Genomic DNA, 27,632 nt, shown 5'->3' with positions numbered 1-27,632 from the left:
AAACATTTACCAATTATTTGTCTTCAAAACCTTCTAAGATTATGCAGCTTTAATGGCTGAATGATTTTGAAAGAAAAACTTGTAAATGGAGCTGCACCTGAACTCATAATAAAAAGGAATCAAATTAATTGACTCTCAGAGCTTCGCTAACAATAAGCCTGACCTGCATATCCAAGTTGTGGCCGGCCAAGGCAAACAGGGCATTTGTCCTTAGTCTCAGGCTGCTCCAGTTTGACAGAAAGTCAAGGCAGGCCACTCATCACAGGGTAGGCTAATAAGGACAGAGGGTTAGGGCACTTCAAGAAATACTTGCCATATTATTTTTGCTACTCATTCTTCTAAATTGGCTGGAGAACAAGTTAGCTGGGTCCTAGGGTCCACGATTCAATCAGATAGATCGGCCAGAACTAGATGGCCTCTTGAGGTGGTGACTCATCACCAAACTCTCAGAAAGCAGCAGAGGAAGACTAGCTGTTCCCAAGGTCCTGATGAACTAGATGAGCCTCCTGCAGAGAACACAGTAGTCTCTACCAACTCCCTTCCTGGTTTATCTTTTTCGTGTGAATTTTAATATATTGAGCACCTGCTTTTGCCAGTTAGTTTAAATGTTACCCCATTCAATCCTCACAACAGCCCTCTGAGGTAGGTTACAGAAGAAGCTGCATTTCCAGAGGCTGAGATTTGCCTGATTACCCAGCTAGGCATGGGATCTGTCGGCTCCAACTTCTGTGTTCTTTTCGCTCCCCAGTAGAGGTGCCAGGATCCACAGAGAGGCATCTCAAAGAGGGATAAAGAATGAGAAGAAATTTGTCTTTCCCTCCCTTCCTTCCTTCCTTGCTTCCTTTCCTCGTTCTTTTGTTCTTCCATTCTCTATTTTTACATACAATAAAATTCAACTTTTAAGTGTTAAATCTGAGGAATTTTACCAGGATACAGTTGTGTACCTACCACCACAATCAAAATATAGAATACTTCCACCACTCCAAAACAATTCTGCTGTACCTTTTCAAAGGTTAATCCTCTTTCACCAGCTCTACTCTCTGGCAAAAACCAACCTATTTTCTGTCTCTGTAGTTTTGCCTTTTGTAGGGTGCCATATAGATGGAGCCATACAATATAAATCTTTTAGCACTAGCTAGTTTTATTGGCATCATGCTTTTGAGGTTTTTCCACCTTGTTGCTTGTATCCGTGGTCTTGTCCTTTTCACTCTTGAGTAGCATGTCATCGTATGAATGCACCACAGTTTGTTTATCCACTCCCCAATTGATGGTCATCTGGATTGTTTCAAGTTTTTTTTATTGTTATGAATAAAGTTGCCATAAACATTCAGCTTATTGAGCATTCAGCTGCTATGACACGCAGGTCTTTCTGTAGACAAATGTTTTTTTATTAGGCAAATATCCAGAAATAGAATTACTGGGATATATGGTAAGTACATATTTAACTTCATGAGAAATTGCCAGACTGTTTTTCAAAGTGGTTGTACCGTTTTGCAACCCCACAAGCAATATATGGGCATTCGAGTTGCTCCACATTCTCACCATCACTTCGTATTCTCAGACTTTCTCATTTTAGTTATTCCAGGAATGTGTAGTAGCAAATTGTAGTTTTAATTTGCATTTTCCCTAATAGCTAATGATGTTGAACATGTGCTTACTGGCCATTTGTATATTTGGCAAAGTATCTGTATAATCTTCTGCATACTTTATATTGGGTTGTCTTCTTATTCTTAATTTATAGGTGTTCTTTACATATTTTAGATAAAAGTCCCTTATCTGATACGTGTTTTGTAATTATTTTCTCCCATCCCATGGCTCATATGCTTATTTTCTTAACAGTGTCTTTTAAAGAACAAGATGCTTTTAATGGTAAATTCCAATTTTTCAATTTTTCACCTGTGATTTGTGCTTTTTGTGTCCTACCTAAAAATTCTTTGCCTAACTCAAGGTCACAAAAATTTTCTGTTTTCTTCTAGAAATTTTATTGTTTAGCTCTTACCATTAGGTCTGAGATCCATCTTGAATTATTTATAAGGTTTAAAGTATGGCTCCAGATGATTTCTTTTGCACATGGATATCATATGTTTTCAGCACCATTTGCTAAAAGTATCCTTTCCCCCATTGAATTATCTTGATAACATTGTTGAAAATCAGTTAATTTTATTTGTGTGGGTCTATTTCCAGACTCTCTATTCTGTTCCATTGATTGCTATTTCTGGACTCCATTCTCATGCCAATGCCATATTGTCTTAATTATTATAGCTTCATAACCAGAATATTCAAGTGCCTCAACTTAAAAAAATATATTTAGCTACTTTAGGAACTTTGAATTAACTGTTGTGTCAGGAATTTGATTTTACTCTGCTTGGAAGCTAACAAGTTAGCCTATTACTACTGTTTCATGGATGCTGGAAAAAAAAAAAAAAACCCTCAAGAATCCTAGGTCTATGGCAAAGAACTCTGTTACCCATGGCATGGTAAGCATTATGAGCATTATCATCCACATCAGTTTCCCTTGCTCCCCATCCCCAAGACCCATGGGCTGATGTGACATGGGCCCAGATGGATGCCTGTACATGCAATTGCTTGCATTGCAGAAGAGGTACACTGGACTTGGGGAATTCATCTCTTTTATATCAAGCTGTAAGAAAGCCTGTTCTTTGTCCCAGAGTGAAACATTATCTCATACCTCAAAGTTGCTCTCTGCAAACACAACTGTAAGAAACAAACATGATAAGAAATGATCGGGGCCTGGTTTCTTAGCCTTCTAAGTAAGATGTGTAGCAAGCAGTACAAGAGACACACGGAGGATAGTTTCCCAAGAAAAATTTAGAATAAGTTTTCAAATTTCTATAAAAATTCTCACTTGAATTTTGACTAGGATTATGTTGAGTCTATAGATCAATATGGGGAGAACTGTCATCCTAACAAAATTGTCTTCTGATCCATGAAAATGGCGTATTTCTTCTTTTACTTAGATCTTAATTTCTCTCAGCCAGTTTTTCTCTTGTACTTTTAAAAACATTTCCCCTAAAAAGTTCACACTTTTGATGGCATTTTAATCTTTATTTTCAATTGATTATTGTTATTATATGACAATACAACCAATCAACTGATTTTTGCATACTGATCTTGTCTCCTGCAAATTTGCTAAACTCATTAGTTCGATCCTAGTAACTTTTTTGGGATATTCCTTGAGATTTTCCATATAAATTATACTGTCATTTGTGATTAAAAGACAGGTTTACTTATTTCTTTCCAGTCTAGGTGCCTTTTTTTTTCTTGTCATTGTGCACTGGCTAAGATCTTCAATTTAATGTTGAATAGAAGTAGTGAGAGTGGGCACATTTGCTTTGTTAGTGACCTTTGAGAAAAAGCATTTAGCCTCTCACCATTAAGTTTGGTGATGGCTGTAAGCTTTTCATGGATGCTTCCTTTCTGATTGAGGAATTTCCCTACTATTTCTGAATTGCTGAGGGGTTTTATTGTAAATGAATATTGAATTTTGTTAAATGCTTTTAATTCAGATGGGCTTTTAAATTTAATCTGCTAACATGGTGAATTGCATTAATTGGTTTTTGAATATTAAACAAACATTGCATTCTTGTGAAAAATCTTACTTGACCATAATGTATTATTCTTTTGCTATATTACTAAATTAAATTTGTTAAAATGTTGTTAAGCATTTTTGCATCTATATATATGAGGGACATTAGTTTATAGTTTTCTTATTTAAATGTCTTTATCAAGCTTTGGTGTCATGCCAGGGTAATGTAGACCTCATGAAATGAGTTGAGAAATATTTCCTCTTCTTTCATTTTTTTGAGAAGATTTTGTGTGGAATTTCCTTCCTTCCTTCCTTCCTTCCTTCCTTCCTTCCTTCCTTCCTTCCTTCATTCCTTCCTTTCTTCCTTCCTTTCTCTCTCTCTCTCTCCCTCTCTCTCTCTCTCTTTTTTGACGGTCTTATTCTGTCACCCACGCTGGAGTGCAGTGGCATGATCTGAGCTCACTGCAACCTCCACCTCCTGGGTTCAAGCAATTCTCCTGCCTCAGCTTCCTGAGTAGCTGGGATTACAGGAGCCCACCACCACGCCCAGCTAATTTTTGTATTTTTAGTAGAGATGGGGTTTCATCATTTTGGCCAGGCTGGTCTCGAACTCCTGACCTCAGGCGATCCATCTGCCTCGGCCTCCCAAAATGCTTGGATTGCCGATGTGAGCCACTGGGCCCGGCCACATTGTTTCTTTCTTAAATGTCTGGTAAAATTCACCAGAGAAGCCATCTAGTCTGGAATTTATTTGAAAGGAGATCTTAAACTATGAATTCAATTACTCTAATAGATACAGGGCTATTCAGGTTATCTATTTCATCTTGAGTGACCTTTGACAGTTTGAATCATTCAAAGAATTTGTACTTTTCACCTAGGTAATCAAATTTATAAGCATAAATTGTTTATAATATTTTCTTATTGTATTTTAGTGTCTGTAGGATTTGTAGGAATGTTCCTACAAATTCATTCCTGATGTTGGTAGTGTATATATTATTTCTTTTGTTCTTAATGAGTCTGATCAGAGGCCTATATCAATATTATTGCTATTTTCAAATAACCAGTTTTTTTGTTTCATTGGTTGTATCTATAATTCCCTTTTTTCTACTATATTGATTTCTAATCTTATCTTTATTGTTCTCTTACTTGTTTTGGATTTACTTTGCTTGCTTTTTTTTTAAGTTTCTTGAGACAGAAGCTTAGGACGTTGGTTTAACATCTACTTTTTAGGTATCTAATCCCATACATTTTTCAATAGGCATTGGTTTAGCTGCATCTCACAAATTTTGATATGTTGTGTTTTAATTTTCAATCAGTTCAAAGTATGTTTTGATTTTTCTAATTATTTTTCATTATGTTCCATGGACTTTAAAAGAATATATTATCTAATTTCTATACCACGATAGAAAAACTGTAATTAACCATAATATATTATGTACTTTCAAATAGCTAGAAGATAATATTGAAGTTTCCCTATACAAAACATGATAAATGTCTGGAATGACTGATATGCTAATTACCATGAACTGATCACTATACATTATATGTATTCAAACAACACTATGTACTCCACAGATAATACAATTATTTTTCATTGGTTAAAAAATACAATTTTAAAAAATTAAAAATAAAAAATTTCCAAATATTTGGGGATTTTCTATATAATTTTTTGTTTTCTATTTCTAGCTTAATTCCATTGTGGTCAGAGAGCATGCTTTCTGTAATTTTAATCCTTTTAAATTTCTCAGTTTTTTTGTACATGGCCCAGAATATGATCTGCCTGGGTGAATGTTCCATCTACACTTGAAAAACTTATGTATTCTGCCATTGCTGGATAGGATGGTCTATTAATGTCAATTAGGTGATACTGGTTCGTAGCGTCCAAACATGCTATATCCTTTCTCATTTTAGGGAAAGTGATGCTATGTAATTTCCATGCCTAGAGCATAAAAGATGAACCTTGCCTGCTAGAATACTTGTTCTTGGAAGCGTCAACCCCTACACGGTTCACATACCTTGAGGTTACCACGCTATGAGGAAGCCTAAATTAGCTCACATGGAGAGGTCTCAAAGCCAGATAAAATGAAAGCGACATCTGACCAATCCCTAGATTCTCTAAGCCCTCTGCTGTTCTGGCTCTGGCTCTGGCCAGCCACTGATCACAAAAATATGGGAGACCTTAAGCCAGAATCATTCACCACCTTATCCTCAAATTTCTGACCCAGAGAAACTGTGAGCGATAAAAGATAATTACTGTTATTTCAAGCCACTACGTTTTAGGTATTACACCATAATTAATAGTAATAGTAGTGACGTATTACACCATAGTAGCAACAGCACCACCACGTTCCTCCTTACTCCGTATAGATAACCTCATCTCTTTCTTAACTAAGAAACTAGAAGTTATCAGCACTAACTTACTCAATGTCCAGACTTCCTCGAGTATAAATATATCTGCCTCTATATGCCTTTATATGCATCTGTATGTCCGTCTTTCTCATTCCAGCAAAACAGAGCACCCAGATTCTCTCTTACACCACTTGTCATCACCCAGTCTTCCTTGCAAGCTCATCTTTCTTCACTTGGGCCTTAATTTTCTTGCTCCTCGGAGTTTCCATTTTCTCTTCTCATCTCAAACTCCATACTCTTCCAGGCCCATCTCTTCCTATCCTTCTCTCCTTTCTTAGTTTATAGTGTAACCATCTACTCAGCTGCCCATGCCAGAAATCAGGAAACCATCTTTCCTTCACTATATTCCTCATTGTCTATACCCAGTCAATCACAAAGTCCCATCACTGCTAACTCCTTCTTAATTAGTCTCATATCCATGTAGGTCTTTTCATTCATGGAGCTAGTATTTTAGTTTGTTCCACCAATCATCTCTTGCCTGCTTTGTGATCAAATAATTTAACCTAGAAAATTTTTACAGTTAGGAATTTATTATATTTTTAAATTGTAGCCTTATAGTTTATGATCTAATTTTGCAATAATTTCACAGAAAATTGGGAAGATTATACATACTCTAAAAACTAAGTTCAATACATGTCTATTAATTTAACCTTGTTATTTATATCACTCAATTTCTGAATTCTTTGAGTTCATCCATGGGAAGCTCAAGCAAGAGAACAAAGGAAGGAAAGAAAATGAGGTCAGGATTTTTATTCTCCCAGCTCCCTTCCTGCAGAATTAATAAAAACTGCCTGAGGGCTGGGTACAGTGGCTTATGCCTATAATCCCAGCACTTTGGGAGGCCATGGCAGGAAGATTGCTTAAGCCCAGGATTTTCAGATCAGACTGGGCAACCTGGTGAGAACCTATCTATAAAAATACAGAAATTAGCCCGGTATGGTGGTGTGTGCTGAGGGTGCAGTGAGTCATGATCACACCACTGCATGACAGCCCACATGAAGGAGCAAGACCCTGTCTAAAGAAAAAAAAGAACTGCCTGAGTCCTTCAATGGTAAGTCACAGCTCCAGCCAGGTAGCCCTCCCCTGTGGCTCTGTCACCAGGTTCTGGTCACTGATTCTTTTCCTTTCCCTATCTTACAGTGCCCCATGTTACTATTCTTGGGACACTGCACCATACCTTGTAATTTCCCACATCAATATAAACAATACTTTTATTAAACTCCCCACAAATATTTATATTCCCACATCAATATAAACAATACTTTTATTAAACTCCCCACAAATTAATAACATTGAGTATACCATCTTGCAATGCTCACCAGGGAATCCTCTTAGGTTCAACCTGGCATTCAAACTCACAAGACTTCCATCAGCCTCATTGGCAACAGTTTATTCAGAGGTATGTAAGGTAGAAATCAAAGCTTGATGGAAGGTACTGTTGGGAGCTCCTCTCCCATGGGAGTAGTCATTGGAGCAGACATGCAGCAGCCATGCAGCAGCCACACTGCTTCCCAGGCTTCCCAAATGATGTTTCAGGTGTGAAGCAACAAGATCCACATCAGGCAGGTGTAAGAATCACCCTGGTCTAGAAGCTCCGTGCACCACAGTAGCCAATATCTTGTAATAACTTCATAGACACAGCTTTCAGGGTCCCTATGGAGGCATATGGAGTTACAGGAGTCAGCACACTCAGGGGAACTGAAAGCTATGAAGTCCCAATCGGATATGATGTTCCAAATGATTGTCCCAATCACTTATGGTTATCCTGAGTCCAGATGCAATTTATCCAATAGGAGTTATTTCTACCAAAAGTAATGTTGCCTAGAGACATAGTAGACATTTTACCTTTATCAAGTTATTAGAGGAACGGAGTAAGGAAGATAAGTGAAGTTCAAATTTTTATGCAGAAAGAGGCATCTGTTTCCCATTGAGACATGGGCTATATATTCCCAATGTCTCATTTTGTCTATCTAAGCCATCCTAGACAAATGGGAGTGTGCTACCGTCTTCTCCTATGTTTTTATTTATTTCTTCTTGATATTTCTATCATGTTTTGCTTTATATTATAATGGTATTTCTTTTTCTTTTTTTCTTTTTTTTCACTCTGTCTTACAGTGCTGAGGTATTTTTCAACTCATAAAGTTTAATGACTGTTGTGTATTAATTAAATCTGTTGTCAATTCCAATTAATCTTTGTCACACTTTTTGCATTGCATAACTTAATTTTGCTTTGTCTGATTTTAATAGTGCCATGTTTTTGTTTGTGTTGTTTCATTAATAGACTACTTTTTCTACAGCAGCTTTAGAGTTACAGAAAAATTGATTGGAAGATAGAATTCCCACATGTTCCCTCACTCCCCTACACTCACCCAGCCCCCAACACACACAGTTTCTCCTATTATTCACATCTTATATTAGTGTGATACATTTATAATTCTTGCTAAACCAATATTGATACATTATGATTAACCAAAGTCCATAGTTTGACTAGGGTTCACTGTTTTTTTTTTTTTTTTTGGTTTCTTTTTAAGATGGGGCCTCCCTATATTGCCCAGGCTGGTCTCCAACTCCCGGACTCCAGAGATCCTCCCATCTCAGTCTCCCAAGTATCTGAGACTACAGGCACACACCACCATGCCTGGCCAGGGTTCTCTCTTGTGTTGTACATTCTTTGGGTTTTGACAAATGTATAATGACATGTGTTCATTATTACTATGTCATACAGTGTAGTTTCACTGCTTTAAAAATCCTCTGTGCTCCACCTACTGATTCCTCCCTCCCTCCCACCTGAATACCTTTTTGAGAATATCATATAATTAAAATCATATTATACGTAGCCTTTTCAGATGGGCTTCTTTCACTTAGCCACGTGCATTTAAGTTTCCTCCAGGTCTTTCTCTCGCTTGATAGCTCATTTCTTTTTATTTCTTTACCCCAGCATTTGTTTCTGTTTCATTGATATCTCCTTCTACATATCTTCTATTTTTAACTTCTGTGGATCATTTTATTTTAGGTGTATAAGTCATAAAAAGCATAGAGTGGAGTAAAAAGTTATTTGAGAGTTAGACTTTTACTGGAAGGGTTCATATTTTTTTCCTTGTACATATTCTTGTCTTATGTATTGTGTCTAGTCTTTCTCTTTGGAAAGTGAAGCACCAGAGGTGAGGCTTGGGGCCAAGAAACAACCACTAGAATGAGCAGAGCAAGAGAGAGGAGAGACAGATAAAGGATAGCGAAAGCAAGGAGAGAGCAAAACTCAGACCCAAAATGAAGGTGAGTAATGAAGGTCACTTAGACAGGTGAATGACTTGGGAAGTGGATTGGAAATCTTGTCAGATTTACACCAATGCAATCTCTTTGTCTCGTTCTCTGGAGGGACATTTTGGAGAAGGAGCTCAAATGCTAGCCCCACCTCTTCCACTCACCACCAAAACGATTTCATTTCCTCCAAAGTATAATTGAACAAATTGATTTTATATTATATCTTAATATAAAAGATTAATTTAATGTGTTAAATATTAAAATTTAATATTATTTTATATTGATTAATATAAAAAGGTGAAGGTAGAAATAAACTAGGAAAAGAGAGAGAAATACAAAGTAAAGCACTAAAAAGTAAAAGCAATTGAAGATGGACACAGAGAAAAACAAACTACAGGAATACAAATAAAAATAGAGAAGAAAATAAATATCCTATTTACTCTAATGAAGAGATCCATAGACAAATGCAGGGAGGGACATTTCCACGTCAAGATAACTCAAAGAGATTATGCTTTAATGAGACTTTCCACACCTCTCCCAATCACAAAAAATTGGAGGAAAAGATATAAAAGGACAAAACCCCAAAGACAGCAAATGAGAGACAATCTCAGATACAAGAAATGGAACGTAAATGCAGAGTGGTGGCAGGTGTTGATGGCATGAGACAGGCAGTGGTGGCCACTGTATGTCATGGAGACATACTAGGGTGCTACGGGTAAGCTGACTGCTCAGGGTCAGGGACCAAGTACATTCTTCCCAGCTTGTGGAATCAAAGAGCAATAGGCTGGGCGCAGTGGCTCATCCTGTAATCCCAGCAATTTGGGATTACTCACCTGAGGTCAGGAGTTCAATACCAGCCTGACCAACAAGGAGAAATACTGTCTGTACTAAAAATACAAAATTAGGCAGGCATGGTGGCACATGCTTGTAATCCCAGCTATTCGGGAGGCTGAGGCAGGAGAATCACTTGAACCCAGGAGGCGGAGGTTGTGGTGAGCTGAGATTGCGCCACTGTACTCCAGCCTGCGCAACAAGAGCGAAACTCCGTCTCAAAAAACAAAACAAAAGCAATAAAAGTTGTGCCAGACTTTTGCTTCCATTAGGATACAGAAAGTTGCAGACAAATGTTCTTCCTACCTTAGTTAGAACAAGCTGGACAACCTCCAAAATCATAATTTTTGCAGCTCATCAGAGAGCTGATGCTGCAAAGGAAACTAATGAACCAAAATTGAGGGAGGGACAGGAGAGCAGAAAAGGTCCTGTCTGAGGCACAGACATGCTGGTATGCCAAAGTCTGAGAGCAGAGCAGGAAAATTGGAAGCAACTCTGTATTAGTCTAGGTTATCCAGAGAAAGAGAACCAATAGGAGATATACGTATGTATAAATATATGTGTGTTTGTGTGTGTGTGTGTGTGTGTGTATATATATATATGTATATAAAGAGATGTTTTATAAGTAGTTGGCTCACATGGTTATGCAGCTGAGAATGCCCAGAAACAGCAGGTGACAAGTTGGAGACCCAGAAAAGCAGATGGTCTAAGTTCCAGTTTGAGTATAAGTCTGAAGGCATAAGACTGATATCCCAGCTCAAAGTCAGCCAGGCAGAGAGAAAGAAATCTTTCTTACTCAGTCCATTTTCCTATTCAGGCTTTCAGTGGATTAGATGAAGTCTACCTTCTTTGGGCCTGTTTTATAATCAACTGATTCAAATGCTAATTTCATCTAGAAACACTCTCACAGACACATTCAGAAATAATGCTTAACCAATACCTGGGCATCCCATGGCCCAGTCAAATTGATGCATACAATTAACCATCACAGATCTCAAAGGACTCTGAGCCCCAGACTGAGAACAAGACAGTGGTCATCTGTACTGGGGAAGAGTCAAGAGATCGGAGAGAGAGGACGTCTTTGAAGCTCAGAGCCTGCTGACGTTTGAGGTCAGGGTAGGAAAACAGAGAGAAAACCCACAATGAACCCAGCCTTACGCTGAATAGGAGGCAGTAGCTGCCTGTGGCTACTGGTGGGGAAGAGAAGAGCGGGAGAGCTGAGACCCCTCCTATGGCGCAGGAGCACTGGGCCTGACGATGGGTGCAGGCAGGGCAGGAGAACTAAGACAAACCCTCCAGGCACTCAGATCTCAATCCTGGCTAGAGGAAATAATTTGATCTTGCTATAATAATATAACAAATAAAATTTAACAAAAATAACAGCAAAGCCTAGACCCAGCTCAACTGCAGCCTAGATTGGCTCAATCCTTCACACTGATGGCATGAGAGAAAAAAGATATGGGACCTATTCTGGGCTTATCTGCTAGTTACTTTAGTCTATCCTATCCTTTTATACATAACATCTGTGATTCAGTAAAAAATTACAAGTATATGAAAAAGCATAAAAAGTGACCCATCTTCAAAAGAGAAAATGGTCAAAAGAACCAGATGCAGAGATTGCTCAAAGACAATCTTTGTTCGTACATGTATGAACAAATGGGAAATGCAGCAGTGAAAAGTAAGCTCTAAAAACAATTCAAATAGAAGTGTCAGAAATGAAAACTGTATCAGAAATAAAGACTTCTTTCAATGGACTTATCAGCAAACTGGAACTGCTGGAAAAAGAATAAGTGAACTTGAAGCCAGATCAATAGAAAATATCCAAATTGAAGCATAAGGAGAAAAAAGAGATAAGAAATAAAACAGACACACTTTACTTATTATTGTTGTGAGGAAAAAAAATACTGCAAACTTATGGATGTAGACTCATACGTACAGAGACAATGGATTTTTTCCAAAGATGGCAAAGCAATCCCATGGGAGAAAGAAAAGTGTTTTCAGGAAACAATGCTAAAACAATTGAATATTTATATGGAAAATTAAAGAATGTCAATCCCTCCCTCACAACATACACAAAAATTAATTTGAGATGGATCATAAGCCTAAAAGTAAAAGTCAAAACTATAAAGCTTCAAGAATATCTGCATGATCTTGAGTTAGACAAAGCTCCTTAGACAAGACCCAGAAGGCACTAACCACTAAAGAAAAATTGATAAATTGAACTCAGCAAAATTAAAAACTTTTGCTCTGCAAAAGACATCAATAAAAAATGGGGGAGCCACAAAGTGTCAGGAAATATTGACAATGTATATGTCTGACAAAGGAGTTGTATCCTGCATATATAAATAACTCTCGCAAGTTAATAATAAAATGACAAACAACTAAATTTTCCAAAATGGTCACAAGAATTTGATAGGCACTTCTCAAAGGAAGATATATTTACAATGCATATATCTGACAAAGGACTGATGTCTAGAAAATGTGAATAACTTCTACAAATCAGTAATAAGATGAACTATCCAGTTAACAATGAGGCAAATGATCTGAACAAACACTTCACTATATATATATATATATATATATATATATATAAAATCTAAGTGTACACTTATGATCTGTGCATTTCACTGCATGTACCTTAATACAAAGGAAAAAAATGCTGCTCACTTTTACCTAGGACCAGTTTATAAGTAGCTGCTAGTCAGTATGAGACAGAGAAGTAACTACACCAGGAGTAACTAAGCCAATAATTAAGTCAAGTCATTGCTGTTTGGTGACTGCATCTTTGAAATACACTCCAAAAACCAGGGTAAGACAGGGCTCTGGACTGGAAGCACAGGGACTTCTTGGAGGCATGTGCCAAGCAGAGAGAAGCGAGCATAGGTGAAGAGAGAAAGAAATGAAAGACTTCCTACTTGAAGGAAGACTTCCTACTCAAAATGAGCCTGCAGACCAGAGTTCCAAATCACAGAAGAATTCAAATACCAATAAAGGCAGCTAACAAAATCAATACTCAGAACATGAATTCACCCAAACATAATTAACCTCATAAAGCAGTGCAACACTGACTTTAAAATAAGTATTCTGAGGATTCTCAGTGAGAGATCTAAAGGAATCATATCCACTAAAAAATTGAAAGAAATCTTCAATGATATTTTAAAATACTGGTATAAAAACAAAGTCAGTAAAATGCAAAAGAACCAGCTGTAAATGATTTATATAGTCATCGAGGTAATTATTTAAACACCTCAACTGACTGTGTAGTCTAAATTAGACTCAAAGAATGAATTAGTGGATTTGAAGATAATGCTGAGAAACTCACCCAGAGTACAGCATACAGAGACAAAGATGATGAGTTTTTAAAACATGAAAGGACAGTTACAAGACATGAAAGATAGATCAAGAAGCTCCAACAGGAGCCCCTACAGGGCACTAGCAGAGATACAATAGCTGAAGAAATAATAAAATGATTTTCCAAGACTGAAGAAATGTCTAAATCCTCAGATCAAAAGTACATCCTGTGTACTAAGCGAGATAATAAAAACTAAATCCACATCTAGACCAGAGTAATGGATCTAAGAAGCACCAAGGATAAAGATAACCCCTTAAAAGTCACCAAGGAGAAAGGACAGCTAAATTGCAAGGGAACAACAATTACCTGGGCAGCAGATTCCTACCATGCAACAGGAAATGTCAAACAACAATGATGCATCCGTCACACTTGAATATTACATTCAGCTAAACTAGTACTTGAAAGTGAGGGCAAAAGAAAGTTATCGTTAAAGATACAGAGCATAAAAGATTTTATCACCTGTAGACTTTTGCTCTAGGAACTTTTAAAAGATTGCTTCAGCAATAAGAAGTGTAATTTAAAATTTATTATTTTTTGTGCACTCTGTTTCTTTTGTATCCTGTGTTTCTGTTTCCCCAGAGAGGAAACAGGACATAAAATAAAGAAGAAACACAGATACAAAATAAGTAGCACAAAAATTGATAGAATTTATTAGCATATTTTAACTATTTTGACTGTTTATTTTAAAGTTACCTTTTATGTTAAAAAGATAAGGTAGAAGTTACTTGGGTTAGTTTTTCTCTCTCTCCTTCAGTGTGATTATGTTATTCATTTGAAACACAGGTTCATTTGTTTTTGTTTGTATTCTTTTTTAAAATGTATTTGTTTGCTTGTTTTAAGTACATATGTGAAAACAACATGGTTCTAAAATTCAGAGTAGTTCTAAAGTTCAGAACTATTCAAAAAACTTCACCCAAAGAAGCGTCCCTCCCCATCTCTTCTACCCTGTCTTTTCCACTGTGTTTCCATTCACCTCCTGTGGATAACCAGTCTCAATGATTTCTAGTCTATCCTTCTTATGTTTCTTTCTCCACAAATGAGCAGACACACGTGTATTTTCTTATTTCTTCTTCTTTCTTATACAACAAGTGGTTACAGTGGAGGTCACCTTAATTCATTAAATATCATTCAATAACTTTGAATCTCAAAAGGAAAAGTTTGAAATCTCAATCATTTTCTTCTGGCCAGTCACGGTGGCTCACGTCTGTAATCCCAGCACTTTGGAAGGCAGAGGCGGGTGGATCTCCTGAGCTCAGGAGTTTGAGACCATCCAGGGCAACATGGTGTAACCCTGTCTTTACTAAAAATACAAAAAAAAATTAACTGGGTGTGATGGGGCACACCTCTAGTCCCAGCTACTTGGGAGGCTGAAGCAGGAGAATCACTTGAGCCCCAGAGGTGAAGGTTGCAGTGAGCCAAGATCGCGCCTCTGCACTCCAGCTTGGGCTACAGAGTGAGACTCCGTCTCAAAAAAAAAAAAAAAAAAAGAGAAAAAGAAAAAAAAATCATTTTCTTCTCAGAAGTTAATTGTGGGCAGGCTGATTTATTTTGCAAATTTGCCAATTCTGACTTCAAGAACATTCAAGTACATTAACCAATGGGAATGTAGGGGAAGAGGGCTCCACCCACTTACAGAGGGTGGGATATGGCCTCATACTAGACAAAATGTTATTCGACGCTACTTTCAAGATGATAGGGGATGGGCCTCGATTTAATTGATGGCTATTATGGTGACCTTTAAATAAATGAGATTCAAAGTGACCTGATGTCTTTACTGTTTGAACCAGCTTCCATGAAATAGTATTCCTATCGGGGGTGGGCCCATCATTCCATATGGTCAAGGAAACATCTTTTTGAACAGAGATCCTGTAATCATCCTGACAAACTGCACTTCAGCATTGGATTGGATTAGCCAGATTTGAGGGACTCACTTTTTATGTCTTCATAAATTTAAAATGTTGAAAAAGTCAGAGGCAAGGGAAAACATTTATACTACTTCACTGTAGATCTCCCTCAACATAGGCTATATAACCATTAGTCAATATTCTATAGCTATTGTTCTGCAACAAACCAGACAAGATGCTACTGTATTACTATCCTTTTATTCTTGGCCCTATCTTCTCCATGGAGTTACACATTTTCTAGATAGTCTAAATTAAGAGCAACTCTCATCATACTCTTTTTGAGTGTTTAATTATCAAGCAACAGCCTAACTAAGCCAATAGTATTTCTCTTTTTGGGAGTGGAAATGGAAGCTAAGTTGATTGACCCACAGGAACAAGAGGGAACATGCCATTACATTTTAACCAGTGTGTAAAGAAGGCTGTTATGCAATCAATGATCTGGGTTTTTCTCTTCAGAGAAATTTATTGTACAGAAAATTGCTGTTGGGATGAAGCTTTGCAGCCTTGCAGTCCTTGTACCCATTGTTCTCTTCTGTGAGCACCATGTCTTCGCATTTCAGAGGTAACCCAATAGAATCTTAGACTGTGGTGGGCCACTCTCCTCGCTTGTTTGCCTCATGTCGTGTCAAGTCAGTGCACTGAGCTGGTGGGAAAAATGGTAAACTTTGAAGGCCAGGTCTTTCAGAACTTTCCAAGTTGCCCTGACAAATAAGTAGACTTTAGCACAATGGGCTATCACTAAAGACAGGGTCTTTTTTCTTTCCAGGCTGTGGTTTTATTATTGGGAGAAACTTGGATGATATGCATATCCAGTGACTATGGAGATTCAGGAAATTAAATCTTTTATAAACATAACAATTTATACTCTAACTTGATGTATGATTCATAGTCGTCCTGTCTTCACACAAAAAAAGTTAACTATGGATCATTTATTTTCCCCTTGTACATGGAACATAGAAGGAAGAAGAGGGTGAAGTGTTAAATAGGAGGTTTGGATCATGCATGATTATTTAGCATGGAATATGAAAGGAAGAAGAGTTGTGTGATAAAGAACTATTATCTGATTCTTATTTTGCTTAGTAGATTCCCTTAGGATAAACTATCTAGAAGAACACAAATGAACTCATGCTATAGCACATGCAATGCATGGAGCAAATAGTTCCAGGGTACATGTAACGTAATTTATTAACTAGTCAATTTTTAGGCTTTAAAACATTGATATTGTTTCCTTTGGAATTATCTTATTTTTTCCCCTTTGTTTTGGTTCTATGATCGCTTTCTCCTCCAATTACCTTTGAGACAGATCCCTCTCCTCATGTTAGTAAACGACAAAGAAAGAAGAGACATAGGGCAAAGGAATATACCAGGGACAGGGAACATTCTACCACCAAAAAAATGTTCATGGTCATAAATAACCATAGGACAATAGTTTGGAAAATAGATCTTGACTTGTGAGCCTGAGGCTGTGTTTGTACATGATCACTGAACCGATTATAGTTGATTGATCTTCTTTTGTTCAATATGATTGTCGAATGTCAAGCAACAAATTCTATCATAAAATGATATTATTTTTGTTATTTAATTGACATGGGGGTCAAGATTGCTGCAATGATCAGTTACTTATGTCTTTCTCTGTATTTTATTGGTGAATCATATGGTCAGGATTTCTAAGGTTCTTGCTAGTTCTAATATTCCATAACTTGATGATTGGCTTCAGTTAAGGGAAAGGGGGAGAAGAGAAAAATTGGTATCAACATGTCCAACTTGGCTACTGTACACAGTGGCAGTACCATTGACAGTTAGGGGAAAGGGAGGAAACCTTTGCTTATTTAGTGCCTGTGTTTTTGCCAGGCACTGAACTAGTCACTTAGAAATGTTATCTCTTTAAATGCATAAAATCCTACATGCTATGAATCTTTACTGACATTTTACAAAGGAGGAAACTGAGCCTCAGGAAGAATAAATAATTGGCCCAAGATCAAACAGTAAGTGTAGAGCTTAGATTCAAACCCACTTTAGCCTCATTTCAACTCTGTTCACTGCACAGCATTGCCTCTATAAAATCTGGAAATTAGGAAGAGAGCCAGTTTGAAGGGAGGTCAGATTTAGTCAAAGGGAGTTGGAGGCAGCAGTTGGTTTGGAAAGCAGCTTGGAAGAGAGGTTCAGGATTAGAGGTTCAGTCTCATGGTTCTCACCCACTAGCAGATCTGATCATGGCCTTGGCGTCAGCCCAGTACAATTATCCTCAGCTGGTTGTTGCAGAGGTTGGCAGGCAGGTGGGCTCACTGCAGACCGCCATCTTGATCGTAGAATAACCCAAACTCTTGGATAGGATAATCAATAGCAAAACACACCAAAATCTTTAGCACATCTCTTCAAATGAGTACGTGTATAGCAGCTTAGTGACACTAAATCTAATGCAAATAAAAGAAGTAGCCAACAATAAAATAGTAAAAAAATGAGTAAGAACATATCTTCATCCATGGACTTTCTTACTATTTGTTGCTTCAGCTTATACTCTGAAATCTGACTGATACTTACGCTTGAAAAAAGGATATAAGAATATACATTAAAAATATTTAATACTTTTGTATACTGCAAGGGTCCCCTTTGTAGGGGAGAGGAGGTAGGAGGACCTCAGTATTGTAGACAGATGAATATCTGAATCCTGGTTCCCATCCCTTCACTAGAAATAACATTGCAAATTACTCTTTCTGTGAGTAAAAATAAATTTTTTTACCAAATGTTTCTGCGCTCCACTTTTCCAGGAATGGCCTATTCCTGAAGCTAAAAAGGAAATCTAATTTCATTCAGGGCGACAGACTTTGATAAATTATTGCTGGGTTTGAGACTATCAACCCTTCTTAAAAAAAAAAAAAAAAGCTAACAGTCTGGCTTTTTCTTAAAGCTGTTCTTTGTTTTTTTTTTTTGGCTTTTTTTTTGGTTTTTTTGTCATAATCATTTTCCTACTAACAGTTTTTATTCATGCAGTCTCTTAGTGGCTGATTCGTAGGTTCATTTTGATAAATTTCATCAGTGAAATGCCCTGGAACAACAACAACAAGTTTTAAAGGCATAAATATCATATGCCAAAGAGAAAGGCAGCCAAAAAATCATGACTCCATATTCATTTGCTTTTAAAAGCCAAACACTATAAAGGGTAAAAATAAAATACTAGCAAGAATCTTGTAAACAGAATCAGTAATTGTATTGTGCAGTGATTACCTAAATGCAGCCTGCCAGCCCAGACTATTTGGAAAGAGGAAGTCAGAGACACTAGGAAGAAGACTTAGGAATTAGAGAGTGGAGGAGGGTTGAGGATAAAGGGCTTCTGAATTATTAACAGACCACAGGAAGTGTTCCTCTGTTGACTTCACACACTATTTGGGTACCTGGAGACCAGTTTACTCTCTTTCACTTAGCTCCTACTGATGTATTGTTTTCATCTCAAAGAACAGGCCACCAGTGGCCTTAAAACACTGTAATGTGTGCAACAAAATTGCAGCCTTGGGCTATGTTCCATTGTTCAGAGATATCTTGCCAGCTTTTTAAATTCAAAATAATCTTTCAGAACGATGACAGTGTGAACCCTCCCCTGTAAACCATAGCAGAGGATACACCCCAATGAACATAATCACATTCTCATAAGGGAAGGAACAGAGGAAGTGTCGCATAGGTATTAAAAGCTCAGGATCTGGATTCGAGCCCCAGATCTGCTACTTATCACCCATGCAGGCTTGGGCAATTTGCTCGTCCCCTTTGAGCCTCACTTTACTTTTTCTGTAAAGTGACCTGTTACTTCACTGTGCTTGTACTTCTCATTCTATTTTTGGTGCAAGGCTGTTCTTTTTTCTCAAGTGGTTATTGTGTAAGTGCTATAATCGTATCTTTCAGAGACGCAGTTGAAACACAACTTTATTTTTTGTCTTCCATGGCCCCATGACATTTTGTGTAGTGGGGTTATCTATCACTGCTCTTGCATGGAAAGTTAGAAAATTTCAAGGCTTTTTAGCCTGCTTTTAAGTGACAGTCCTTGGGTCCTGCTAAAAATACAAATAGCCTCAATTTAGAAATTAGAATGTCAGCTCCAACCAAGGTATTGTTCAAATATCCCCATCTTTGTTGTTAAAAGAAAATCTTTAAACGAATTATATTTAGCAAAGTTTAACTGAACAAAGAACAATTTTCTAATCAAGTAACCCTCAAAAACGAAAGAAGTTCAGAGAGTTCTGCTCAGCAAGGTGGGCAGGCAACACTTATAAACAGCAAATGGAAATGAGGTCCGGAAGCAGCTTGAGTAGTTACAGGTGAGCAGTTGTCTTACTGGGCATGGGCTGATCAGTTGGCCACATGGGATTGGCTGTAGCTTGGCTGCTGTGATTGGCTGAGACTCACCTCGTTAGTACAAAAAAAAAATACTCCTAAGTTAGGTTGCAGTTTGTTATGTAGAGACTCAAATTACGAGGCATCCTCAGACCAAATTTAGTTTAATTTAACATTATTTATAGGAAAACAACTGCCTCACCTCTTCCACACACACACCTTACTCTTTTTCTTGTTAGTCTTTTTCTCAAGTTCTAACTTCTTAGAGTTGTGTGAGACATCTTTATTGGGGAAGCCTCTGGACCAGGACAGATGCTTCTTTGTCTAGGTTTTCACTTGCGACTCGATCCTTCCCCGCTAGGAGTCTTGCTTCTACCTCTGGGCTCTTGCTGCTGAGAACCTTCCGTCCCTTTAGGTGGCCCTATTGGACGGCATCTAACATTAAGTGTTTCTTTTCATTTTAACTACTACTATCTAGCCAACTAGAGACCAGCCACATGCAGGTTTAGCTTTATCAGGAGAAGCCAGGCACCAGTCTTTGTGTCTGTAAATTTGAGGAAACATCAAACTCTCTCATTATCTCCTGGAAGTCCCCCTACTAGGCTGAGGTGAGGGGAGTGCACCCCGACACTTCATCCCTTTGGGAGGGTGGTGACTTACAGAACCATAACAACTTGCTAAAAAAAATAAATAAATAAAAAATTTTTCACAAATCCTCTCCCTCTTTCCACTCTGACAGCTTTTTATATAGCCTGTCTATGACTAAGGGGAAGCAGTCATGAAAACAGTTTCCAAAAATAGAGTGATCTGACTGGCGCTCATCCCATTACCTAACTCTGTTGTGTTAGCACTTTGCTCAAATTCTGCGTAAGAAGAGTCTGTTCACTACAAGCTGAACTTGGACATATCAATAAATTTTTGGTGAATTTTTAACTTCATAATTTTACTCACTATTTCCTAACTTATTTTTTGAATTTCCTCAATTTTTTCTTCTTAAGAAAGAGGCTTCATTTGGATAATATACATTTTTACCTTTATATTTTCTTTCTCTGCTTATTGACTAATTTTTGTACTTTTCTCCTTCTTTAATACATTAGGATTTTTAAAATTTAATACTGTCCACTCAGCATTTTTTGCTCATTACTTTCCTTCTTTATTTCTTTCTTTTGAGACCTAGTCATGCTCTCTTGCCCAGGCTGGAGTCCAGTGGTGTGATTTTGGCTCACTGTAACCTCCACCTCGTGGGTTCAAGTGATTCTCATGCTTCAGCCTCCCGAGTAGCTGGGACTACAGGTGTGAGCTACTACGTCAGGCTTATTTTTGTATTTTTAGTAAAGACAGGATTTCACCATATTGGTCAGGCTGGTCTTGAACTCCTGACCTCAGGTGATCCACCTGCCTCGGCCTCCCAAAGTGCTGGGATTACAGGCGTGAGCCACTGTGCCTGGCCCATTATTTTCAAGATAATATATTATCTACCATACTGCCTTGTGAGGATTAAATAAGAATACCTGTAAAGCACTTAGCACAATATCCAAGTTAGTAAATATCAGTAAAAAAGAAGAAAAGTCCCCCCAAACATATTATGTTCTAGTCAACACAAGACTTCCTCTACATGGACTTGAAATTCAGCTTCTGTTTAGATAATGGAGAGCTCATTGCTTGGTAAGGTGTCCTATCTCACGGTTAGCTCAAATTGTTAGGAAGTTCACACTGAAATTACAGTGATTTAATGATATGAACCTCCACTTCTCTATACTTTACATGAAAAGGAAGCTTTGAGTTTGCCACATCTTTTGTTAAAACTCCCAAAATCATGCCCAACCAACTTTTAAGTAAGGGCCACAATCTTGACCCCAGCATTTAAGACCCTTAACAATCAGGTCCTACCCTGCCATTCGTCCTGGCTTTATTTCCTGGTATATCTCTATATAGGCCCCATATTTCTGCCCAGCTGGATCACTTCCCCTTCCTTGAGCTCTGATTTTACTTTTCTACTTGTGCACCTGCACTTATGATGTTTCATCTCCAATTCGTTTAGCAAAATTCTGCCTATGTTAGTCTTATGCCATCTCATCTTCTCTTCACCTATTGAATCCTATCTCAGAAGTCCAACTCAGAATATCTCCATTCTCTGACTACCTAAGTCAAAAATGATATCTAACTTTGTATTCCTGTAGCAGAATATTTATACCACACACATTGTACTTTTAGTGTTTTATCTCACAGAATAGGCATTTGTATCAGTTGCAGGTTAGTTTCCCCAGGAAACAGACTCTGAGATGAAGCTTGCATGGAGGAAGTTTACTGCAAAGGAATCTCAGGATCAACATCTGTGGAGGAATGAAGGAAGAAGGCTTGGGCAGAGGAGAAACTGAACTGTGATGTTGTCACAACTATGGCCTCACCTGTTCCTGCAGAGAGCCTTGAGACTGGGTTGGCCTGGTAAAGTTGTCCCAAACTGGGGCAAGCAGGCATGCCTTTGTAACCCCTGTTTATTAGTCACTGGGTGTGGACTGTACCTTGGAGGAGGCATCATGTTGGGCAACACAGCTCTCTTCAGGCAAGGGCAAGTCCTAGAAAGGGACTCAGGTGAGAATGTCAGCTGCCAACCCTCCCAGAAGCTGAGGAAACAAAGAAGGTGAGGAAATGAAATAAGAGTTCATCCCTGGATGGAGATCTAGGCAGCAAAACATGACATCTACTACAGTCCAACCCTTTGTGTCACTCAGGTCAATTTTCTTCATAAAATAAGCTTTGAGATCGACTCTTCTGGGATTTTGCTTGGTCCCTCTTCCAAAAGGAAATAGACAAGAGGAACGTTAGGGAAATAAACTACAACCTTCACAGCTACAGCTAGTCTTGAGGCCATAACCAATATTTGTCATTCCTCTTCTCCCCTACCCATTCTGTTTTCCCCTCACCCTTTGCTAGCACCTCTTCTAATCTAGGTGGTTTACCTGGTGAGACAACCCAGACCCTCAACCCTCAAGGATCTGAGTCATAGTCACTGGGCCCTCTTGGGCCATGGCTGCTGCAATTGTCTGTATACATCAAATTTGGACAAGGGAATATTACAGAATGCCTAAGCTGGGTTCCAAACACATTCTTCCCTGCCACATTCAGTATATAAGTGCAGCCCTCAATGTCCTTCTGATTATTGGAGTCAATTACCCTTCCTGCATGGCTAGAAAACCCATGGTAACTCCTCTCCTTCCTGATAATCGATCAGCAGGAGGAAACTGAAATGACTGGACAGTAACAACAGCTTTCAGTTTAAAGGAACTCTTCCTATGCTCTCTGGAAACCAGAACTTTTAAAAGTACAGAGTCCATATTTGTAGATTTAAAGTACTAATTATCCGAGTGGGTTACTTGGAGTGATGGTATATGGAAACACTCCAACTTGGTTCCTGGAACCACGTATACTACCTAGTAGGGACACAGCACCATATGAGTATTGATTTAAAGTGTGTACTGGAGGATGTTGCCTTCCCAGTTAGCACCTCAATTGATCCTTCAACAAACCATTTTTATTGCAGTACCAGGCTAGCAGCAACTAGGTATTGTGGTATGTGAGAGGCTAAGTGGATTCCATGGTAATGGACCCATTTCTGCAATTCCCTTGTTGTAAAGTGGAGCTCGTGATCTGATAGGATGTTATGTGAGATGTTGTATCAGTGGGTCAAACACTCCGTAAGCCCTTGTATGGTGATGCTTGCCTGAGGCCCTACAGGCAGGTGAGATAAACCCATACCCAGAGTGGAAGAGGACAGATGTAGTCAACTTACCACCAAGTGACTAGCTGGTCTCTTTGAGGAATGGTGCTGATTCCGGGGCTCAACTTTGGTCTCTGTTGCTGGCAAGTTAGACATGGGGCAGCAAGTAGCTAGATCAGCCTTAATGAGAGGAGTCCATGCTGCTGGAGCCATGCACACTTCATCTCTGCCATCAGGCTATTCTGTTCTAGTGCCCTTTGTGTCAGCATTGGGGTGGCTGTTGACACAGGCTGACTGATATCAACTGGCTGAGTCATTTGTTTATGCAGCTGTTTAATGTCTATTCTGTTGTGGGTGCTCCTGGTTAGGCATTAATAAGTGATACAAAGATCTTGACACTTTCTGTCCACTCTCATAGTTCCATTCACATCCCCGTTTCTCCAATCTCTTTGTCTCCAATCTGTCAAGATTTCCTCTTTCAGGTTCTTGAGGGGTTTTCCAGTCATGTCACTTGCCACTCTCCATGAATTCTTGCATATTCTAACACTGGAAACACCTTTTCCACCCAAGGTGTATGATGAGATGCAACATTGAAGCTCTGCCTATTTGGGACGATTTCCCTCTCTGCTCTCTTTTGGTCACCTGAGTGAGTCCATAATGCAGCACCACTTCACTTTTTTTTTCTTTTTTGAGATGGAGTCTCCCTCTGTCGCCCAGGCTAGAGTGCAGTGGCGCGACATCAGCTCACTACAACCTCTGCCTCCCGGGTTCAAGCAATTCTCCTGCCTCAGCCTCCCAAGTAGCTGGCATTACAGTGCCTGCCACCATGCCCAGCTAATTCTTTGCATTTTTAGTAGAGATGGGATTTCACCATATTGGCCAGGCTGGTCTCAAACTCCTGACCTCAGGTGATCCACCCGCCTTGGTCTCCCAAAGTGCTGGGATTACAAGCGTGAGCCACTGCGCCCAGCCCACTTCATTTTTTACTTGCACCCATGCACTATCAACTCGACTGTCCACGTATCAGACTTCCTCTTCCTGTGTCAGTTATGATCCTCTGAGAAGCAGATACCAAGATGGGATTAGCTGTGCAAGAGGTGTGATGGGGAAAATTCTTGGGTGCAAGAAATGGGGAGAGGGCTGGAGGAGGCTAGGAGAGCCATGAGACTGTAATGCAAGCTTAACCCCTGTGGAGGAGAGAGGAAAGGAAGGAAGCGGGTAGGGAACATCTCAGGTCATAGTGCAGTTCTAAGAAAGTTTTGGCAAAACCAACAAAGAGTCCTGGCCAGGTGCAGTGGCTCACACCTGTAATCCCAGCACTTTGAGAGGCCGAAGTGGGTGGATTACCTGAGGTCAGGAGTTCGAGATCAGCCTGACCGATATGGTGAATCCCCGTTTTTACTAAAAATACAAAAATTAGCCTGGTGTGGTGGTGCGTGCCTGTAATCTCAGTTACTCAAGAGGCTGAGGCAGGAGAACCAATTGAACTCACGAGGCAGAAGTTGTAGTGAGCCAAGATTGCTCCATTGCCTGGGTGACAAGAGCAAAACTCTGTCTCAAAAAAAAAAAAAAAAAAAAAAAAAGTCTTATAGCCAGATTCACTCATCAGAAGAGTTTCCAGTTTTGTAGAAAGAGCCTCCCTTAGTATCCTCACCATACTCAGTTATTAGCTGCAAGCAGCCAGTGGGAAATGTGGTATTAGCACTAACACAGGGACAGATTTCAGAGCACAGTAGTTGGGGGCTTGTATCAAGTACACATCTTGCAGCTGGAGAGTGAGAAAGTTAATTAAAGCTTAGGCAAGACTGTAAATATGCACTGGTGTCTGTCCCAAGTGGTTGTTAACTGTTCTGATGCTTTTTCCGACTGGCATATCCAGCGCAATAGCTGAATACCATATGCCTGAGACTCTACCCCGGCAAAGATGCCACATCAAGCACTACGGCTGCAGTTGAGATTGTTGCTTGGCTGAGTTTGATTGTTTGCTGTTGTTTTCCAGGATCCATCTGGTTTTTGTGGGATCCAGATGGCAAATTAAACGTGGATTTGATGGGATCTACCATCCCTGCATCTTTTAGTCTTTAAGGGTGGTACTGATATTTGTCATTTCCCCCAAGGATGAATTTTTTTTTTGAATTTTGATATCTTGGCTGGGAGGTTGGGCAATTTCAGAGGTTTCCTTTTGGCTTTTCCCACTATGATAGCTCTTGTCTTACACTCAAGGAAACAATGTGGGGGTTCTGCCAACTACCTATTATGTTCATGTCAATTATACGTTTGGTGACCAGGGAAATAATGATGGCGGAATCCATTGACATGGTGCACCCGCTATGAGCTAGTCTTAGGCTAGGACTCCAGATACCCAGGTTTCAAAATCAACTTGGATAGTGACCCTGCATCCAACACACCTGAAAATATTTGAGTATTACCCTTTCCCCAAGGTGCAGACTTACCTGAGGAAATTTCCATAGGTCTCTTTGGGAAAGGACTGAAGGAGTCATGATCTTTTTAGATTCTTTTTTTATACAGTTGCAGGGTCTTTCCTTGTGGGGACCTGACTCCTCCTTCAGGCAAGAAATTCTGGGTCTAAGAACAGCTCAGATCTGGAAAAGGGCAATGGATTATGACTTTTGATTAGGATAGCTGTCCTCAGCCCCTCTCATTATCCAGCCTTGATTTATTTTTATTGTAAAGATTGAGCAATCCTTTCGTTGGCTGCTCCTCTATCTTGCCCCTAGGAACTCTGTGTTCTCCTAACCGACTCCACAATTTTCTGAGGGTCATGGTCCTCTGGCTGCCACTCTGACCTTACTGCTCATTGTAATAACTGTGCCCAACTTGTTACTGGTGGTTAAGCCCTCTCACCTGGCTTCTCTATATGGGGATCTTAACATCTCCATTGGTATCAGAGAGCTTAGTTCTGTAATGGCATGTCCTATAGTTAGCCCTCAGGATCTATTCCCACCTCCCCTCCTGGCCTTCAAGCCAATAACTTAGGGTAGTCACAACATAAGCTGGCTGTGGAAGTGCTGGGCATGTTAACAAAGGAAAGGGACTATACCCCAAAGGAGGTGCACTCACCCATGCTACAGAATTTAACATTCTAGTTAGTTCCTTGAGAGGTGGTACAAACATGCTGCTAGGGTGGTTTTTGGAAGCTTGGGGAAAGCATGGCCTGCACCATCTGAGCTAGAAATGTCAGAGCGAATGTGGCAGATGGTGAAAAAAGAGATAGAGCACACTAGAATAAAAATGCTATGTAAGGCTAGAAAACCCACTGGGTCACTATGCTACTCCAAGGGCCCAGAGAACATTCTGTTTATGAAAACAATAAGGAATGTGCTGGTGAGATGAGAGGGTTACCAGCATCACTGAGAAGCTTGTTAGTGGCTTTTTCAGTCAAAGGAGATTTTTCTTTAAATTTCATTTTCTTGAATAAATATAAGAATAAGAGTTCTTTTGGGTTTAAAAAGTAAATAATACAGAAAAGCATAAAATTAGGGAGAAAACACTAAAATGTCACCATCCTGGGAAAACATGAACATTTTTGTGATCATCCTTTCATACATTTCTCCACAGTTATACCTCCCTGTATATAATTGTACATTAGTTGAATGTTGTATCTCCTATTGGTACTATAGAAACCTTTCTTTTAAAAAGAATCTCATTTGTTCTTCCTCTGCCACTTACTCAAGGCTTCAATTGCCATTTCCCACCCTCCAAATCAAAGCTAACAATGTGTTGTTTATTTATGTATAATTTTCTCCCGATTTTAACACATATAACTTTTCTTTATCTTTCTTTTTTTCCAAAAATAGGATCATATTTCATAAAGTTCTCCATATCTTGCTTCTCTCCCTTAATATGTCATTTAAAGCCCCCAAGTTAACTGTTATAAATCAAACTCATTTTTTATAATGACTGAAAAGCATTCTAGAATGTGGAGACACTACCAACATTCGACAATTCTGTTACTGCTGAGCATTCACCTGGTTTTTAGGTTTTGTTACTATGAATAATGCCGTAATACACATCCTTGAACATATGTCCTTCATCAGTGGTTTAATAGTTTATGCTAAACTTGTACCAGAGATTGACATAAAATTTCTCAGTCTAGCTACTTTTCCCCTCTTCTAATAATCAAGTCTCTCCATAGACTTATTTCCAGAATTCAGAATATTTTACTCAGGATTTCCAAAATAAAGCCACCCTCCACCCTTGTTAAAGTTATCCTTGGTGGGTGCAGTGGCTCACACCTGTAATCCCAACACATTGGGAGCCTGAGGC

General features: G+C 38.9%; 1 protein-coding gene and 1 long non-coding RNA gene across 6 annotated transcripts in view; one reads left to right on the top strand and one right to left on the bottom strand.

Annotated features, from left to right (window-relative positions):
* Window positions 1-7,202: 7,202 nt before the first annotated feature.
* The window catches only part of LOC129463698 (uncharacterized), a 61,784-nt gene continuing 41,354 nt past the window's right edge, over window positions 7,203-27,632 (bottom strand). For 2 of the 4 annotated variants that reach the window (XR_010116031.1, XR_010116030.1), the window contains 5 exons: window positions 25,799-25,948; window positions 23,418-24,532; window positions 22,036-22,251; window positions 17,500-17,627; window positions 14,801-15,947 (listed from right to left, as the gene is read on the bottom strand). This is a non-coding gene — a long non-coding RNA (uncharacterized lncRNA). Of the gene's footprint in view, window positions 7,610-14,800; window positions 15,948-17,499; window positions 22,252-23,417; window positions 24,533-25,798; window positions 25,949-27,632 lie in introns of those variants that run through there. The other 2 variants (XR_008651284.2, XR_010116032.1) reach the window with 2 other exon arrangements.
* The window catches only part of CPB2 (carboxypeptidase B2), a 53,000-nt gene continuing 41,134 nt past the window's right edge, over window positions 15,767-27,632 (top strand). The window contains exon 1 of one of the 2 annotated variants that reach the window (XM_055244414.2): window positions 15,767-15,866. In XM_055244414.2, the coding sequence (XP_055100389.1) occupies window positions 15,793-15,866 (74 nt within the window). In that variant the 5' untranslated portion in view covers window positions 15,767-15,792. The remainder of the gene's footprint in view (window positions 15,867-27,632) is intronic. The other variant, XM_055244415.2, reaches the window with a different exon arrangement.

Source organism: Symphalangus syndactylus, chromosome 15 (genome assembly GCF_028878055.3).
Source record: "Symphalangus syndactylus isolate Jambi chromosome 15, NHGRI_mSymSyn1-v2.1_pri, whole genome shotgun sequence".
NCBI lineage: Eukaryota > Metazoa > Chordata > Mammalia > Primates > Hylobatidae > Symphalangus > Symphalangus syndactylus.
Note: the sequence above shows the minus strand (reverse complement) of the source record. Positions and strands in the feature narration are given on the sequence as shown.